This window comes from Malus sylvestris, chromosome 12 (genome assembly GCF_916048215.2).
Source record: "Malus sylvestris chromosome 12, drMalSylv7.2, whole genome shotgun sequence".
NCBI lineage: Eukaryota > Viridiplantae > Streptophyta > Magnoliopsida > Rosales > Rosaceae > Malus > Malus sylvestris.
This window is the reverse complement of record NC_062271.1, coordinates 11,062,974-11,081,700: the sequence shown is the minus strand read 5'-3', so window position 1 is coordinate 11,081,700 and position 18,727 is coordinate 11,062,974. Positions and strand designations below refer to the sequence as shown.

At 35.6% G+C, this 18,727-nt stretch overlaps 1 protein-coding gene across 1 annotated transcript; it reads left to right on the top strand.

Annotated features, from left to right (window-relative positions):
• The first annotated feature begins 3,966 nt into the window (after positions 1-3,966).
• LOC126593574 (DEAD-box ATP-dependent RNA helicase 13-like) lies at positions 3,967-18,211 on the top strand. Its single transcript, XM_050259675.1, has 15 exons — positions 3,967-4,214; positions 4,395-4,814; positions 5,748-5,926; positions 6,010-6,204; positions 7,652-7,828; positions 8,481-8,869; positions 13,521-13,701; positions 14,508-14,630; positions 14,714-14,830; positions 14,979-15,083; positions 16,277-16,417; positions 16,531-16,596; positions 17,305-17,463; positions 17,741-17,822; positions 17,931-18,211. The coding sequence occupies exons 1-15, from the start codon at positions 4,046-4,048 to the stop codon at positions 17,981-17,983; spliced, it is 2,556 nt and encodes an 851-aa protein (XP_050115632.1). The 5' UTR covers positions 3,967-4,045; the 3' UTR covers positions 17,984-18,211.
• The last annotated feature ends 516 nt before the right edge of the window (positions 18,212-18,727 follow it).

The window sequence follows — 18,727 nt, the reverse complement described above, 5'->3', positions numbered from 1 at the left end:
TTTGGCTAGAGGCGAATTCAAAGCCATGAACATATATTGCATATAAATTGATTACTTTTAGTTATTACTCCATGAATCGTGAATGTAATCTGCTTGACTGTTTAATTCAGAACTTATTCTTGTATGTTGATTAAGGGTGCACACTTGATTTGCATACATGAATTTGATGCTAAAATATAAGGGAGTTTCACCTAATAGTTATGAACTTATATTTACAAGTAGTGGAGGTCACTGGTCATGATCGTGTTAAGTGAATTCCTGGCAGGAGTATCATGCTATTCATAGTTACGAATATCTTATCAATGCTTATGATTTTCATAGAACTTAATGATCTTTGATATGTATCTTTATTATGTTGTTCGTGTAGGGAACTTGATAAGAATAATTTGGTTGCGACGCTGAGTCTGATTCAATGAACTTAGGAAAATCTGAGGGTTAATTAGTGTTGTTCACGGTTAATCTGGGGCGTTGTCATTCATGGTTTATAGGAAGAATAACTGGAAATCGATTCGTATGCATATGTATCATGTGTGGAGAAGGACCCTCTAGCTAGCCATTCACCCATTAAATCACCAATTTCGTCCAAAGTTATTTAGAGTCTTAAATCTGTTTAGTTTTAGTCTTAAATTCGTCAAAAACCAACTCCCCCTTTATATTTTGTGTTTTTAGTTAGAATCTGTCCAAAACTGGTTTCTTTTTAGTGTTTTGAGTATTTTTAGTACAAATTTCGTCCAAAGTCATCCTTAGTGTTAGTTTTGAGTCAATTTGTTTGTTTTGTGTAGTTTTGAGTAGTTTGAGTAAGTTTTGAGTCATAAAAGTCTAGTTCAGTATTTTTAAGTCTAGTTGAGTATTTTTAAGTCTAGTTAAGTATAATTGAGTCTAATTTGAGTTGATTAGCAGTCCCTCCTAATCCTCGGCCTAGAATGATCTCTACTTACACATACTACAACTATCAAAAGAGGATTTAATTTGTGTGCTAGTTTAATTTCACATCAATGAATGAAGCACTTTGTAGCAATACATAACAATAAGAAAATTTTGTGATGAGCCCAGAAACAGGAATGCTACATGAAAAATAGGGCAATGCGGGCAATTTTTTATATAGTTGGGACTTGAAAGTTTGTCCTTATTTGTTGCAGAAATCTGCCTTTTTTGTTGTACATAGACTCTTAACGTAGAGTTAGTAAAATGTGGGTGCAAACTGAACGACTAATTAATGTGGAAAACTTTTGAAAGTTTATATGACTGGGACTTAGAATTCTCCCCTTTAAATTTTACATAAGCTCTTGATGTAAAGTAAATGTAACTAAAGGACTTGCTTTACCATGTGAGTTTTGAATTATTTAAAGATGGATATGTTGTAGGTTGTTTTATGGTTATGAATTAGATGTACAATGAAATATGTATTTGCTGCTAGCTTTTTGAGTATCATCTCATTGCTAGGTGCTCTCATCCAATTTCTTTTTGTTTTTGGAAATTATTCATAGTTGTAGTGAATTACGGTTTAAATGCTAGTTAAGGTACCTGAAGCTTATCCAAAGTTGCTGAGAGGGAAATTGTTATTGATTTTGGTCTATTTTCAAGTCAAACATGTTTATTTTGAAAAATTTGTTCGGAGTAATTATATATCTAAGTAGTGAATTATTTGGGATTGTTCATGGAGCATGAGAACGTCAGTGTTGGGTTATCTGAGAGATAAATGTATGGCACACGGGATTTAAGTTTTTTTTTTTGTACACTTGTAAGATCCCACATCGCCCATGAGAGTGATTCTTATATGTATATTTTCATCCCTACATAGCACGAGACCTTTTGGAAGCTCACTGGCTTCGGGTTCCATCGGAACTCTAAGTTAAGCGAGTAGCGCGCGAGAGCACTCTCATAATGGGTGACCCACTGAGAAGTTCTCGTGTGAATTCCTAAAAACAAAATCGTGAGGGCGTAGTCGGAGCCCAAAGCGGACAATATCGTGCTACAATGATTAAGCGGGCCCAGAATATGGTGGACCCCGGGTCGGGATGTGACAACACTTGTAAGGTTTCCAGATTATTTGTATCAAATTTTGTTTTTATTTTATTTTTATTTGCGCACTGGTGGCTAGATTATTTTTTTCACTCACCCCAGGTCTGGAGCTTGACAATGCTGTTGCGGGAGGGGCCTTAATGGAGACCTTTGGACAAAAAGGAAATTTACTAGGGAAGGAAAATATTCCAGAGAATCTTGCATTGCCATACCAACCTGTAGATAGATCGCCTGACTATGTTTGGTAAATTTTACATGAAGAACTGAGAATGCAAAGAATAAGGAAAGTATGTATTTTACATGAACCACTTTGGGTTGGACGAATTTCATATGTTTAAAGACTATGAGCCGTACCGATTTAAACCGATTCGGTTTGAAGACAATGTCTTTAATTAACAACCAAATTTTTTGAATTGGTTCAAATCAGTTTGATCAATTTGATCGATTTGTTGGTTTTTGTTGCCACCCTAAACTCTAATTATACTCGTTCCCCTTGCATCGAAGTTGAAATCCATGTCCTTGAAGATAACACTGTGTTTGGATGAAGGAAATAAACTTGAAATTTTGACAAAAGTCGGAATTTATAAATTGCCATGCATAAATTCCTTTGTTTAGATTGATAAACATATAAATTTAGAAATTGAAATGATGGACTTCTATTTTCTAGAATTTTTGAATTTTCTTGTTAACCTAGAAGAACAATGAAATTTGAATACAAAATGTGCTATTTTTAAACTCTCACTCATAGAAATTGGAAAATGACACATATTTACATAGAATTCAAACTTGGGAATTTAACGTCCCAAATTCTATAGTGGTTCGATATGAGATCACAAACCTAAAATAGGGTCCTGAATCCCAAACCAAAAATTTTCAGTATGAAAATTTGAAGACCAATCCCGAACCAAAATTCCGTTATTCCTAATTTTTGGGATTCCCGGTCGAGATGCATCAGCATTAGATTTTGGGTTTTGAGTTTTTGGGTTGAAACTTGAGATTTTTGGGTTGTGAGCTAAAATTTGGACTTTTGGCTTGAAAATTTGTTGCCCAATTTCATATCAATTGAAATTTAGGTTTTTTTTTACCTCATACCAATTAAAATACCAAATCATTCATATCAAGTCAAATTGACGTTCCAAAGTTTCAAACAACTTAATTTTATACTTCTATTTCTAGTATTGTCTACTATCAAACTACTTAAATTCAACATTCAACATGCTATATGCAACCAAAATAAATAAATAATATATACGTATATATATATATATATATATATTGATTCAGTTCAGGATTCCCGAACCATTGAATATGTAATCCCGATTTCCGTATCGAAAGATTTGGGATCAGTTCGATATGAATCCCAAAAATTTCGGTATGGGATCGAGAATATTTTGGTTTTGTTTAGGATTTTCGGAAAAAATTTCCAGCTCTACCAAATTCCAAGTTTTTTTTTTCCATGTAGAAATTCTAAGTTTTTATGTTTATCAATCAAAATAAGGGAATTGATACATGTCAATTTATAAATTCTGACTTTTGTCAAAATTTCAAGTTTATTTTCTTTATCCAAACATAGTATCAATTCCCAAGTTTAACTTCCATGTAAATATGTGTCATTTTCCAATTTCTATGAGTGAGAGTTTAAAAATAACAAATTCCGTATTCAAATTGCATTATTTTTATAAGTTAACTAAATAAGAAAATTCATAAATTATAGAAAATAAAAATCCGTTATTTCAATTTCCGTCATTTTAAATCTTTTGATAATCTTAAATTTCATCCAAATAGAGAGATTTACAACGCAAATTGGGCGGAAAAATTTAAGGGACCAAATGGAAAAGAAAACCACACTGGGACGGATAAAAGTTCAAGGACCAAAATGAAATAAATCTCAAAATTGTAGGGTGAAAATCATGAAATTAACCCAAAATTATAAGTATACTATTCCCCAACCCTCTCCCGGTCTCCCTTCAACCCGCTACCCTGCTCCTGCAGCCTCCTCAGTTGCTGCCTCCTTCCTGTTACAATGGCGCCACCCCCTCTCTCGCGCGGATTGAAGAGAAAAGCCAAGAAGCTGAAAATTCAAAAGCAAGACGCAGAGCTCGAGCGCTTCGATTCGCTCCCATGGAACCCCTCTCTCCCCAACGACGACAACGCCTTCTCGCAAGTGGTCGGCAACAACGAGCTCGAAGGAGGTTCGTCGTGCCATCTCTCTATCCTATTGCATTGGTTGACTAATGATAACTACTGTTTAGACAAATTGCGTTTTGTTTTTCTGTTTGGTTACTGGGAAAATTTGGAAAAGAAAATAGGGGAAAGCTGATTTCTGGGGTTTATGGGTTTTATGTTGGCTGTTGTTATATGAATGAATGCAGGTTTCCTAATGCTTGAGGAGATTGACGAGGCCGCATATGGGTTTGAAATTCCTGAACCACAAGTAGCAAATAGGAATAGCAAGGAAGACAGTAAGCAAAGGGAAAAGTCCAAGAAGCGGAAGCGCAGCAGTGGAGTTGATGGGGGTGCTGGTGATGGGGTTGAGGCGGATGGCGAAAGGATTTTGGGCAAGGATGATAGCGAGCTAAATAAAAAGAAGAAAAAGAAACAGAAACAGAAAAAGAAAAAGAAGCCGGACCAAGCTCAGAGAATTGAGAATGTTGATGGAAATGGTGACAATGAGTTTGAAGATAAAAGCAAGGATGAGAATGTGAATTCTAAGAAGAAGAGGAAGAGGAAGACGTTGACGAAGAAGAAGAACAACGCCAAGAAGACCCTGGAAAATGTGGAGAGTACGGTTGGTTAGTCGTCTATTTTTTACTTCTAGGAAATTTAGTGCTGTTCTTTATTTTATTTGTTTATGTTTTGTTTTCTGCATTGGTGCTGTGCTGTTTGTTAGACACTTTGGCAATGGGCATGCCAGTGACAAACTTGATCGAATTCATGTGATTTTAGAGCATTGTCCTTGTTAACTTATCAGGCTATAAATTGATCTGTAGTACTAGTTTCATTAGGTTTGGATCAAAATTGTTTGTGTTACTTATGTTGGGAAGGAGAGAGTGAGATGAGAAGGTAAAGAAGAAACGAGGAAGAGTAAATACAACTAAAACTAAACAACTATTTGAAGTTGGTTTTGGTTTTTATTTATAGACTGTCAGATATGATGTTTCTCCTCTCCCCCTCATCTTTGCCAGCACTCTTTTTACTTTCTTCTCTTATCCATAATCTAAATAACAAAGAATTATGAAATGTGCCCTTAACATGTTGATGGATTGGTGATAATCTCAATTCAATGTTATTGTCAAACATTACTTCGTGCATATTTATGGAATTAGGGAAAATTTTCAGACTTTGAACTGCACTTTCATTATCTTTTCTTTGATAAGAGGTGTACTTTCAATTGATTGATTTTTCAGGCAAATGACATGGAAATTTATTGGTTCTGTATAAAATTTGATGTTTCTTACTAAAACTAAACCCATATGGTAGCATGTGTAATTGCTTACTTTCTGGTCTTGGTTAGTCTGGTTGGGTGGTGCACCACCATATGTCGATCACTTTTTCCTTCCACTCTCATCACACAAATTAAAATATTCACACGTTTGGTTCAGTTTTTTTATCTTATTGTATATTTTCTTGAAGCACTCATATTTTTGACAATGCTTGTTGGACGTGCTAGACGTGCTATATTAAGATACTCATGTCACTTTCTGCATTGATGTATGTGATTCTAGATGATGATAGCAAAGGAAAAAAAGAAATTGACAAAGAGAGTTTTGATGAAGATGAGTATTATGCATGGCATGAGTTGAGACTCCATCATCTGATCATGAAATCAATATATAGGCTTGGGTTCAAGAACCCAACGCCAATACAAAAAGCTTGTATTCCTGCTGCTGCTCATCAAGGGAAGGTTGGTTAAGGTTATTGTGTAAGATCTTTGGTAGGCAATGATCATTTCTTGTTTGGTACTCATTAAATTGATTTATATGACAGGACATTGTTGGTGCTGCTGAAACAGGGTCTGGAAAGACACTTGCTTTTGGTTTGCCCATTTTGCAACGGTTATTGGATGAAAAAGAAAAGGCTGTAAGGATGTTTGATGAAAAGGGGGAGGAAGCAGAGAAGTTTGCTCCAAAAGGTCTTTTACGGGCCCTTGTCATTACTCCCACAAGGGAACTTGCACTTCAGGTAACAAAATTGCTTGCCAGTTGATTATGTTCATGTAATTTTTCCACAAAACGACAGTTTTCCTTTTCTGGAAACTCTTTTTTTAAGCCTTTGGTTTCTATAATAAATGAAAGTTCATTCCTACTGGAATGAATGATTCCATCCCTATATCGTCCATCAGGAATCCCACATGTATGGCCTACATGGACTCCATATGTCTTTTTATTTCTTTATTTGAAGTTAACACCGAAGGCATGTTTGCTTACTTCTTACTTTTATAATAAATGAAAAGGAATGGATATATGATAAACAAACCGCCCACCTACCCTGACCCACCTACTTCTTCATTCCCTTGGTTGTTAGTAAACACATGGATATGACTGATACCATTCCTTGTAAGTAATCATGCCGTAAATGAACAAGAATGAGAAGGATTCCCATTCCATGCAAACAAAACAAGACATGAGTGCAGGAACTACAAGCGTTTTTATATCGAGTACCTGAAGTTCCCCGAAGTCCTATGTGCTACATGTGCTAGGCGGAAGAAGCATACATAGTGGCTAAGTAAATTTGAAGAGAAGCTAATACAATTGGAAGACCCTTGATAATAGCCAGACAAGAAGCCTGCATTTCTAACACACGCATGTTTAAGCCCAACTTGTGATCCTAAAAACGTGAAAGAGATATATCTCCTTAATAGTGTTAGAATTGATAACATCACCCCTTAAATCTGTTATTCCCCTTGTCTTAATTTTGCACCACCATGACATAGGAATTGAGGATTTTGTTATTAGGAATAAAATCTTCATGCAACCAAAGGAGAAGGGCATTATTGTGTTATGAGGATTAAGGTTTTTAGATACCGTTTTACTATGTAATATAACTGGAGAACTAGTAAATATACTAAGCAGTAACCTCATAGAATTTCGGTAGCTCTCTGGCCTCATGTCATTTTTAGTGACTAGAGCTTATAAGTTTACCCTGTGAGCTTTCCAAGAGGGACTCTTCTGTACGGTAGAGCCTATAATATTTCCTGACCAATCCATATTGTTTTGGAGAAACTTTTTTGTATTGCTTAATGCAACAGTGGGAACATGTACTAGTAACTGAAGAAACAACAAACTACTACACTGTTCGTTTTTCTTGCCTCTGGTGTGCTTGTGTATATTTTCATATCAGCTTGTAAGAAAATGAAAAGTTCTGCTGCAGCCAATGGTAGGATTGTTTAGGACTTATAATAGCAGGGCCAGAAAAGTTAGTTATAGGTTCTGAAAATCGTAAAGTGTCTCATGTTTATTTGCATTCTATGGAAAGCAACAGTTTGCTCATGCCTTGCCCTTTTTTTTTTATTTTTTTATTTTTAACAGTAATACTGAAATTTCTTTTTGAATAAGTTGAAAATATGGGTTTTGTGAACCTTGTTTGATTCGGAATCTGCATGTTGAGATTTTTGTTTTTTCATTTCCAGGTCTCTGATCATCTTAAGGCAGTTGCCAAGGATACTGATATTAGAGTGGTTCCAATAGTTGGAGGGATGTCAAAGGAAAAACAGGAGAGACTTCTAAAGGCTAGACCTGAGATTGTTGTTGGGACTCCAGGGAGATTATGGGAACTTATGTCTGGTGGAGAAAAGCATCTAGTTGAGGTCAGTACTGAACTACTAATAACATTTGCTTAACGCAAGACATTGACTCTGACAATAAATTTTGTTTTACCCTTCATTTTTCCTGTTATGATGCATGTCAGTATGTTCAATTTCTGAGTTATCATTTTTGTGCAATGTGCTGTTAGTATTCATATATCGTGTTTTTGCGTGATGATTAAAGTAGTAGTTTTTTTTCTCTTTAAGTTGGACTACTAAAGACTAGATCTAGGAGTTCAAGATTAGCTAGACTTGTTTACATGTGTGTACTGATTGTATTCTGCAGTTGATCATGCATAACTATGTTACCACAGGTTCACAAGTTTACCACTATAAAAAAGGTGCAAGTAATTACTTCATTAGAAAACTGGAAATATAAAAAAGGTTGAACCTTTTTTTTTTTGTTTAATCACGCTGAAGGAACCTGTGATATCATACATGTATGCTAATATAAATGTACGTAGCCTTGATTGGAAGAGGCTATCCTGTTCTAGCTTTTTCACTGGTCCATAATTTAGAAAGAATACGATGACTAGTCGCAATTGCGGTATCAAGTAATGCTGGTGCTCATGCTCATTAATGAGCTAGATGCATGCATACACCTTTGACATGTATAGATAAACTGTTTTTTGACTAAATTTTTCTGTTTTTGCAGTTACATTCGTTGTCTTTCTTTGTGCTGGACGAGGCTGATCGAATGATAGAAAATGGTCATTTTCATGAAATGCAGTCAATAATTGACATGCTTCCAGTGAGGAATACATCAACTGAATCCCATTCTGAAAATGCACAAAATTCTGTTGCAATGTCCAACTTCCAGAGGAAGAAAAGACAAACATTTGTTTTCTCTGCTACTATAGCACTTTCTCCTGATTTCCGTAAGAAGTTAAAGCGTAGTTCACAAAAAACCAACCAATCAATGTCCGATGGGGTGAATTCTATAGAAGCTCTAAGTGAGCGAGCAGGGATGAGAGACAATGTTTCCGTCATTGATCTGACAAATACATCCATTTTGGCAAATAAGCTTGTGGAGTCATTTATTGAGTACGTGCCTTTCACCTATCCATCTATTATCTGACACGATGAACTCTTTTTCTTGAGACCTATCCATCTATTGTCTGACATGAGGAACTCTTATTCAGGAGAATCCAGTTCACCTTACCGACTGTCATTTTAGAGTATAATGCTTTCAATCTATTTTTTTTTCCATTCAACTTTGTGAACTCTCTCTCTCTAATATATATAATATTTATGTATGTCTTTCATGCATACTTAAGTAACATATATACACATAGGCCTGTTGGTGGTTTCGTTAGTAACTAATTTAGCAGCAGGACATCTGACACCTTAGATCCACTATGTAGGTTAACGTACTCAATCCACTATGCATCATAAGTAATAGATTGTACTTATGAAAGTGTCTATTCGTAGTCTTCACTTTATTAATTCAGCCATTTACTTTTTATTTTTTGAAATTTCTGTTTATCTATTGAATTATGCGAAGCTTGATATGTTTGGTTCTCTTTATACCTTAACTTGTTTTCTGGTTATTCCTACAGAAGTTGGTAACACAATTTTTATCTTTCCCCAAGAACACTATAGATATCTGGTAATTTGTCCCCCCAAAAATGTGATTATACAATTGATGCCTTTTTCTTCCCTTCGGTTGGACCACATGTTCGAAAGAGTTGGTGCAAATCATTTCTATACCTTAGTTTAATTGGTTCATGCTTGGTGACTAGCTCCATCTATGGTTCAATGCCTTCGTCATGGATGCAAAGAAGGAAAGTATATTTATTTTAGGCCTGAGCACAAACCTAATCTCCATGTTATGATTTAGGGTTGAGCACTCATTTCTGTTACTATTTATTTTTGTGTTGGCTTTCAGTTGTCATGTTATTCAAGTGTTCCTTTTTGGGTATTTTTGGTATCTTATTATTTTCGGACTGCTTGTATAAATTGTAGTAGGGTTGATGATCTTCTCACATTATTCAAATATTGGTTTGAACTTATCCCAGTTTTTCTGTCTCCTTGTATTTTTATCTTTTTTCTTGTTGTCTGCCTTTTTTGTTTTCTCCTTCTCTAATCTTTTTCTTTATTTTTACTTCATTCTCCTTTAGTTTATCGCCCTTTACTGCATCCTTATTATTTCATGATAGCAAGTAGTAATATTTTTTCTTAGACAAAATTAAATTACAAGAAGACTATGGGCAATAGGTTTGTCAGTGATCAGACATAGATGCTCAAACAGTGAATTCCTCTCCCTGTTTTCGTTCATTCGTACATGTGAAGCCTTCATGCCATTTTTTTTCCTGTTAGCTTCCTGTCATTTGCTGATATACTACACTAAGTTTGCACTGTATGTATATGCTTAATCGTAAGAATGTGAATCTCAAGAAAGGTCCTTGGAAGACAAGGATTGCTATTTCTGCTATTGCAGACCTCGAAAAGGTGGCCCCCTTTTTGGCTAAAAAGGACTTGATAACAAACAATGACATATCAGAAAGCTCTGTATTTTCAGTCTTCCCTTGGCTCTCTATGATGCCTACAGTCTTTATGTTTTTCTTTTGCTAAAAAATAGAGAGGATTTTCTTGCACTGAGTTACGTAATAGCTTTAGTGGCGAAGTAGTGGTCCTCTTAAGACACAGAGTGCTGTTCCTCCAATGCAGGCCTCAGATTGTCTTCTTTCCTTTTTTAAGAGAGGACCAGATAACAAATAATGGCATCTCAGAAAGCCAGTGCTTTGTATCTTCAATCTGCTCTTGGCTCGCTATGATGCCTACACTTTTTAGTAGTTTCCTTTTGTTTTAAAACAAGGTAAGTTTTGTTAAGCCAAGTTTCATAGTAAAGGAGTCCTCACAAGACACTGAGTCTCGTTTCCTCTAATTCAGACCTAGGAAGAGTGTCCCTTCTTTTGACTAAAGACAGTGCTCTCTACTTTAATCTGCTCTTGCCTCACTATGATGCCTAGACTCTACATATTTTTACCAAAGGTTTATATAATAAAGAAAATCTTCTAGCACAGAGGTATGCAATACCTTTTGGGTATTAAATATAGAAAGAGAAAACTTCCTCTGTAAGATTTACAATTGTATTGAATGAATAATTCAGTTACACAGATGTGAATATATATAGCCTTAGCTACCTTAGGCTAGTTACAATAATACCCTCAACTACCTTAACTAATTACAGGTACTAATAAAACTAACTACACTTAGCTTTAACAAACTATTTTTCACTAACTATATTGGATGATTTGTCATGGCGAGATACCATAGAGAAAGAGAAAACTTCCTCTGTAACTATATTGGATGATTTGTCATTCTCCTTAATATTAAATATGTCCTGTTAACACACTGAGTGCTGTTTCCTCTAATCCATAGCTTGGAAGGGTGTCTACTTTTTTGGCTAGGGGAGGACCTGATAACAAACATTGGCATATTAGAAAGCCAGTGTACCTTCAATATGCTCTTGGCTTGCTATTAATCCACACTCCTTCGTGGTTTCTTATTGTCTATGAATGAAGAAACTTTCTTACACAGTTGTCCATTAGTTGTATGTATGTACTTAAATAATCTTGTATTAGATTCATTTATCTGGGTGAAATTGTCAGATCTTGATAGTGTCATGTGAAATTGTAGATGTTTATATTTCTCTGAAATCAGATTAGTCACAAAGTCAAGCGATTATTTTATTTTATTAAAATATTGTTTCTAACTAATTAGAGGAGTGTTAGATTGAGTCAATCACGTTGTAAGTAATTTTTTCTTTGCCAATCGTTTGTGGAGCTAATATTTGAATCGTGATGAACAATCTTTACGAATATTTTCTTTTGTAGATAGCAACTCTGGGGTAGGCATTGACTATTGTTATGCTACATGTCGAATTTTTTTCTCAAAGCTTTTAACTCAATGTTATTCTTTATGCACCTTATTATATGGTTGACATTCACCAAATATAAATTTGAGTGAGATGACCATTTGGAGTTGGAGAAGGTCTAGCATTATAATGTATCAATCTTGTTTGATCATTCACCCTCACTTATGTGGTAATGCTTGGGTTCATTTGGCATAGCCGCATGGGTCATGGGTTTACTTGGTGGTAGATGGGTGGCTTTTGCAGTCTTCTTCCCTCCTCCAATGCCTATGCTTTTAAAACTCTTAAGATTTATGTATTAAGCTATGCAATCTTACGACCCAAATTTTCTTCTTTTATTGGAATGTTGCAATATTTCAGTGACATTTTTTAACTATCGACTTTGTAAAGTGGTAACAAACTTCCTAACATATGGTTTAGCTTGCATTATGGCTCATGAGAGTGTTAATACATGTGTCTTGGATGGTTCAGAGAAGGAGACTTCTTTCTCCCCATGGCTGTGATATGGTAAAAATGTAGCTGAGAGTGTGGGTCATCTCCTCTCTACCCAGTTTAGGGAGTCTAATTTGAGCTGGGAGGGTGTAGTTTCGGTGAGATGTGCTGTACAGAGCTCTTTTTTGGTAATGCTTTTGATGTAGGAAAACAGAATTGCGTTTGATGTTGATCAGGTGGACGAGAAGGTATAATTGTGAGAGAGACCTTGATTTTGGGCATCGATGCAGAGTTTTGGTGCATTTCTTGTATGCTATCTTTTTAGATTGGAGAGATTCTGTTTTCTGGTGCTTTGTTCTGCTGTTCTGGACTTTGTTTTCTTTTAGTGCAGTGGGCTGTTCATCCTCTGTTTCTGTATATGTTCATTTTAATCAGTTATGTTTATAAACTTTCTTCAAATAAAAAAAAAAAAAAAAAAAAAAAGGAAAGAAGCACTCATGTCTTATATTAGTTTATTTTTTTTTTCTTTCTATTTTGTAAAAAGATACAGCATTTTGTTGTTAGTTGATTTTGTTTGAAATCTAAAGGGAAATTGTAATGGTAATTATTTGGGGGTAATCGGAAAAGTAATTTTTATCTATGACTGTTGGGTATTGAGTTGCAATCGTCTTATAAAGATGCCTAGATCATACTTTTCCATGACTGCCTTGACCCTTAAGTTCACAATTCCTTACCTAAAGGTGACATATTCTGCCTTGTATATGCAGAATTAGCTATAGCCTGCCCTTTGTAGCTCTGTTGAATGGGCTTATGTTATTGTTGCAATTATCTCACTAGGTTCTTTCATATCTTATTATAAAATGACCAGGAAAGTTTAGGTTTTAGCTTACGGTAGTGGTTTTAGAGTCCCATTTTTTCCGTATACTTCTTGATTTTAGCCGACCCCACTTAGTGGGAAAAGGCTTTGTTGTTGTTGTACTTCTTGATTTTAGGCTTTCATTGTCCCTTTGTTTCCTCAATCACCAAGCATAGAAATAAGATATAGGAGTGCAAATGGACAAAATGGGAGTGTTGAAATTTCCACCCTGAGGTTAAACTTTGCCTTGGCGGTAGAGTAGACTTTGCCTCAAGTTAAATATACATCCACTGATTTGTTCTAAAGGCAACCCAGTCAAGTCTTTATAACTACAACAACAACAACAAAGCCTTTTCCCACTAACCCAGTCAAGTCTTTATAACTAAGAATATAAATTGGGGCCAGTTGTATGAATCCATGAGAAGTACTTGTGTTGTGCTATAAAGTTGCTTAGCCATTTCATTTTGTCTCTCGGGTTTTAGTTCATGAGCCTTTCAGCGGATTGTTACTTAATCATTTTAGGATTGCAGATGCAGGGAAGAAGATAAAGACGCCTACCTGTATTATATTTTAAGTGTTCATGGACAAGGCCGCACAATTGTATTTTGTACATCAGTTGCAGCTTTGCGACACATATCATCACTCCTGTGCATTCTTGGCATCAATGTCTGGACACTTCATGCTCAGATGCAGCAGCGAGCTCGCTTGAAGGTTTGGCTTTCACTTTTCCAATTAAGTTAAATAAGGTTGTACCAGATATGTATTGCGAAGAAAAAGTTATGTTTAATATTTATTCATTATGGTGAGAGACAAATTCAGATTTGGAGTGTAAGTTTCAGCAATGTGAATGCTTGATAAAAATTGTTTAGTATTCAATACTATTAAATGGTTATTTAGGAATGAAATGAAAATTTGAAGTTCAACATTTTCACTTGAAGTTTTGGAGGAGCTGAAGGAAATGGATTTATTTTAAAGAGAGCAGTTATATGATGAAACAAATACCTATTTTTCAAATTAGTATAACTCCAGCGAATCGAACTATGAAATGCAGAGGGATTCTTCTTTTGTTTTGTTTTTTTTTCTTTTCTTTTTGGTACTTTTCAATCATCTTACCAAACTTGCTAGAGTTCAATCTGAAATGTGTATAATATTTTTTTGACCTAGCCAACATGACTATGGACAGATCCGATGGCTTTTTCCTTTCTCCTTTCATTACGATAGGACGAATAGTAAAGTTTTACTAATTGTTTTCTTTTCTTGCTTGGTAAAGAGAATAAAAATTTGAAAGGCTTCATCAAAAAATATTGTTATTGTGAACTTCCCATATTGTACTGTGCTTCTGGCCGGATGGAGATGTAGACACAATTTTCTATTTAGTTAGGATGTGGTATTTCCTTTCGTTGGATAATCATTACCAGCAGAGTTTTCCTTTCATTTTGTTTCAAAAGTATAATCCTGATTCCAGATCCCTGGTCATAGACTTGAAAGCTTACCACTCTTCATCGTGCTGAATGCAGGCAATTGATCGTTTTCGTGGATTTGAACATGGTTTACTTGTGGCTACTGATGTTGCAGCAAGAGGCCTGGATATTCCTGGTGTTCGAACTGTTGTTCACTACCAGCTTCCACATTCAGCAGAAGTAAACATCTGGATGCTTTTCACCATGTTTGATGAGGGCCTCACATTTGCTGACGGGTGTGTTGATCTTTTTCTGTTCACTAGGTTTATGTTCACAGAAGTGGTAGAACTGCTAGAGCTTCTGCTGATGGGTGCAGCATTGCACTAATTGCACCAAATGAGACCTCCAAATTTGCTTCTTTGTGCAAATCATTTTCTAAGGTAGCAATTTTGAAAAGATGGCATTCTTTTGAATTTTACATCAAGGAAAAATTAAGTGCTACTTCGAATTTATCAGCCACAGCAATGTTTTCAGTCCTGTGATTTCTGTCCACAATTATCCTTATTATGTTTCTTCTTCTGTACCCAGGAAAGTTTTCAGCGATTTCCCATGGACAGCTCATACATGCCTGAGGTCATGAAACGGTTATCTCTTGCACGTCAAATAGACAAGATTATGCGGAAAGATTCCCAGGTATTACTTCAATTTAGATTTTTACAGTGCAATTCTAGTGTCAACGGGACTGCAAAATTGGTTGGTCCGGTCTGACTTGGCTTGAGGCATGAAAGGGTAGGCCTTACCCACCCTAGGGTTCAATAAGATTCAAACCCTTTTCAGGCAGAGATTCCTGATCCAATTGAGGAAAAGCTAGGCCTAGGAGGCTAGGCCTATGCCCTAGTCCAAACGATTGAATGGGCCATAAGAACAAGCCTAGAACTCACAAGGCTTTACCTGACTCTTTAACATTTTTTTTATTTCAAAAGTCAACTAATTAGATAGTTAAATAATCTATATTATTACTAAATGAAATCTCTTTAACACACACGCATACACACTCCAAAAAAAGACATGAATCGTCAACCTAAATATCGAAAATGTCAGGTTTATCATTTGTACATTAAAATTTTTTCAATGATATTATGTTGAACAAATATATGTTAGTTGACTTATCACTATACAATTAACTTACTACTAATATATGTTGAACAAATACAAATAACTTCAATTATCACTATACAATAATTTAATCCTAAAAAAAAAACTAAATCTTATAATCTAAAGATAACATAAAGTATAACGTATTGTAATATAAGGCTCAACTCAATAGGCACAAGCCGCTCAACACAAGTCCCAGCCAAATTGGCCTTGTGTTGTGCCTAATGCCTTTTGAGATGGGTCTGGCTCAGTCTCAACCAACTGGTTATGGATTGTCATGCTTTTGTATGCCATTGGACCCGCTTCATACATCATGCCTAAACAATAAAATAAGGTGGGTCATCACGCCTTGGGTTAATTTTACAGTCCTAATGAAACCTGTTATCTCGTCACTGAACACTGGTTGTGTTGATTGAAGAGGGTATTGAAGCATTGATTAGTTATTCCCGCACAAGTTTCTTAACCGGTATCTTTCTATTAGTCCTTTACTTGCTAGGTGTTTATTGTTTTTCTTTCTTAGATTAGAAGTTATTAATCTGCTAATTCTTCTTTCTTCTTTGTGCCTTACCTGCTCTGCTGTATCTAATTGTTATTATCATATTACTCAGTTTTTTTCCATTTCTCTAAATTGTGTTTGATCTGCATATTTTCTAGTCTACTCTTATTCCCCTTCATGTCTTGTACAAAATTTTATCGTGATGAATTATTGTTTAATCTTATTTTCTTTTTAGGAGAAATCGAAGAAAAATTGGGTTGAAAGAAATGCAGAATTGATTGAATTGGTTGTGGACCATGATGACAGTGAGGAGGAAAGGGTGAAAAGTCATAAGCAAAAGAAAGCCAGCTCTGCGAGTTTAAAGAAGTTGCAGCAGGTTGCTAATACTATAAACATTCTGATTTCTGAAAGTGCCTCTTATGATTGTTCTGTGTCCATAGTCTAAAGTTTGGAGCTATATCATCTGATCTACTTTTGTTTGGAAAACAGGAGCTCAAGATGTTACTTTCGCGACCATTACAACCGAAGTCATTTTCACATCGTTATTTGACAGGGGTAACCATCTCAGGACCTTAAGTGACTTTCCTTTTGATTGGAAATGATCTTATTCACTTTGACCTTCATTTCTAGAAGTTATTTGTTAATTGTTGTTCTCTTGGCAAAATGAGTTTTCATGCTATCATTTTATTTAAACGTAGAAACAAAAACTAATATCCATGAAAAGAAAGATGACTTACAAGGAAAGATAGGATATCAGTCTAAGCTTGACTGATAGCTAGAGCGTAACATTCAACTCAAAACACCCACCTAATAAGATTAAATGCATTGAATGGAGTATCCTCGAAATACTCAGAAAACGAGTATACTGTCCTGCAAAGGAAGGGCCAAATATGGCACCTCATAATTGAAAGGCCATTTGATGTAGAATGCACTAGGATTTTTACTCTAATATAGGGCTATCTTAGTATGTTGCACATTTTTTTCCCACCTTTTTCGTAGTTGCTTTATCACTTCTGTTTGTAACCTGACATCTTAATAACCATCTTTTCCCATTTGAGGTTTCGGAGAGTTTTGGAATTGAACTAATGATTGGTTGGCACGACCATATACGATGAGTATGATCTCCACCAAGGAGTATTTTGATTGATGCATACGTAACTTTATAATGGGTTTCAGCATCGTTGTGTTTGCATCTATGGCCACAAATAACATTAGTTTTCAGTACATGAGATTGATCCTTTGTTTTATCATTATTTTTTTCAGGCTGGTGTGTCACCTTTCCTGCTACATCAATTCGAAGAATTGGCTAAGCAAAAATTTGGTGATGGCAGTGACTCGGGAGATAAGAAAAGAAGCAAATTGGTAGTTATTGGTCAGGATTGCGTGGAACCACTCCAGGCACTTCGGAGTGCTGGGCATGAGGTAGTACCTAGATGCTAGAGTCATAGTCTGTGTACTTATTCTTCCTGTGATCTGATTTTAAATTTTTATTGCATGAATGGATGATAAATTATAATTACCATAAGATTATCAGCTGATGTATGAGAATGTGATATTGAAATTACTACGACAAATTATTGGATTACTTTCATTTTACAACACTTTATTGTGGTGAATAATAAGCCCTCAAAATTAGGATTTTTCATTTTATATTTTATGTCCGTTCGAGTTCCAGTATTTTATACTCTTTCTCATTCAGGTACACATTGATGGGAAAGAGGTGGCTCAAAAGCGAAGAAACATGGTGACTCTGAGGAGGAAAAGAAAAGAGGAGAAAACACGTACATTCTTTTTCCTTTTTCTCTCTGTTTTTGGGTGGAGGATGTGAGGGGTGGTTGGGGTTTGGCTTCTGTGGGCTCTGTTTGTATTGATATTGTTATTCCTTTCAGGTTTGAGAGATCAACGGAGAAAGCGGAAGAAACAGATGAAGGGAGGAGATTGAGCTGAATGGCTGATCGAGATTTGTAGTTCTGACGTTGATAATCTAGGTCAAACAGCATATATCGTAGGACGAGGTATTATCTCAAATTTGTTCAAGATTGTTGAACTAGGAATAATGGAGCTCCAAGTGACGGCAATTTCGTTATCTCATTATGTTTTGGTAAAGTAATGTGCTTAATGAGCATGCAATGCAAGCATTTTGAAAGGCAAGGTGCTTTTAATGTCGCTATTCGGGTTATCATTTCAGCTTTCAGTAACGTATATTTCATGCTGTAACTTGGAGTTTTGTTTTTGAACAAATGATATTATCTAAACTAAAGGGGAGGGGGATGAGCTTAGCCTCGTAATGGGCTAGCAATAATGTAGTTCAAATTCTCCTTTCGCGTGAATCGAATCTAAGACCTCTCATTTACAAGTGAAAATGAATACCACTAACAAAAACACACGATTGATAGGAGAGGGCATTAGATGAACATCTCAATTGGATCTACCAAAATTGACCCCCCATGTCTTCTTTTGTTGCCCAAATCCCGTTAAAACTTGAGGAAAAGATGAAGGTAGCTTACTGTTGGGGCTCAAAAATGTCATCTACAAGCCCAATCATCTGTAGTTTTCCTTTTTGAAAAGCATTACTGGAACAAAGACTACTTTTTCATAGTGGCAACAACTGCAATCAGAGCCCGTACAAAAGTAATGCCTCATAGCCCAATCATTGTGGAAGCGTCACAAGCCAAGCTTAAACTCA

Bases quoted from the DNA above. Each gene is read 5' to 3' on its own strand.
- LOC126593574 (XM_050259675.1), top strand. From the start codon at position 4,046: ATGGCGCCACCCCCTCTCTCGCGCGGATTGAAGAGAAAAGCCAAGAAG. The intron at 4,215-4,394 runs GTTCGTCGTGCC...GAATGAATGCAG, and splicing joins CAACAACGAGCTCGAAGGAG to GTTTCCTAATGCTTGAGGAG. The intron at 14,631-14,713 runs GTAAACATCTGG...TCTGTTCACTAG, and splicing joins AGCTTCCACATTCAGCAGAA to GTTTATGTTCACAGAAGTGG.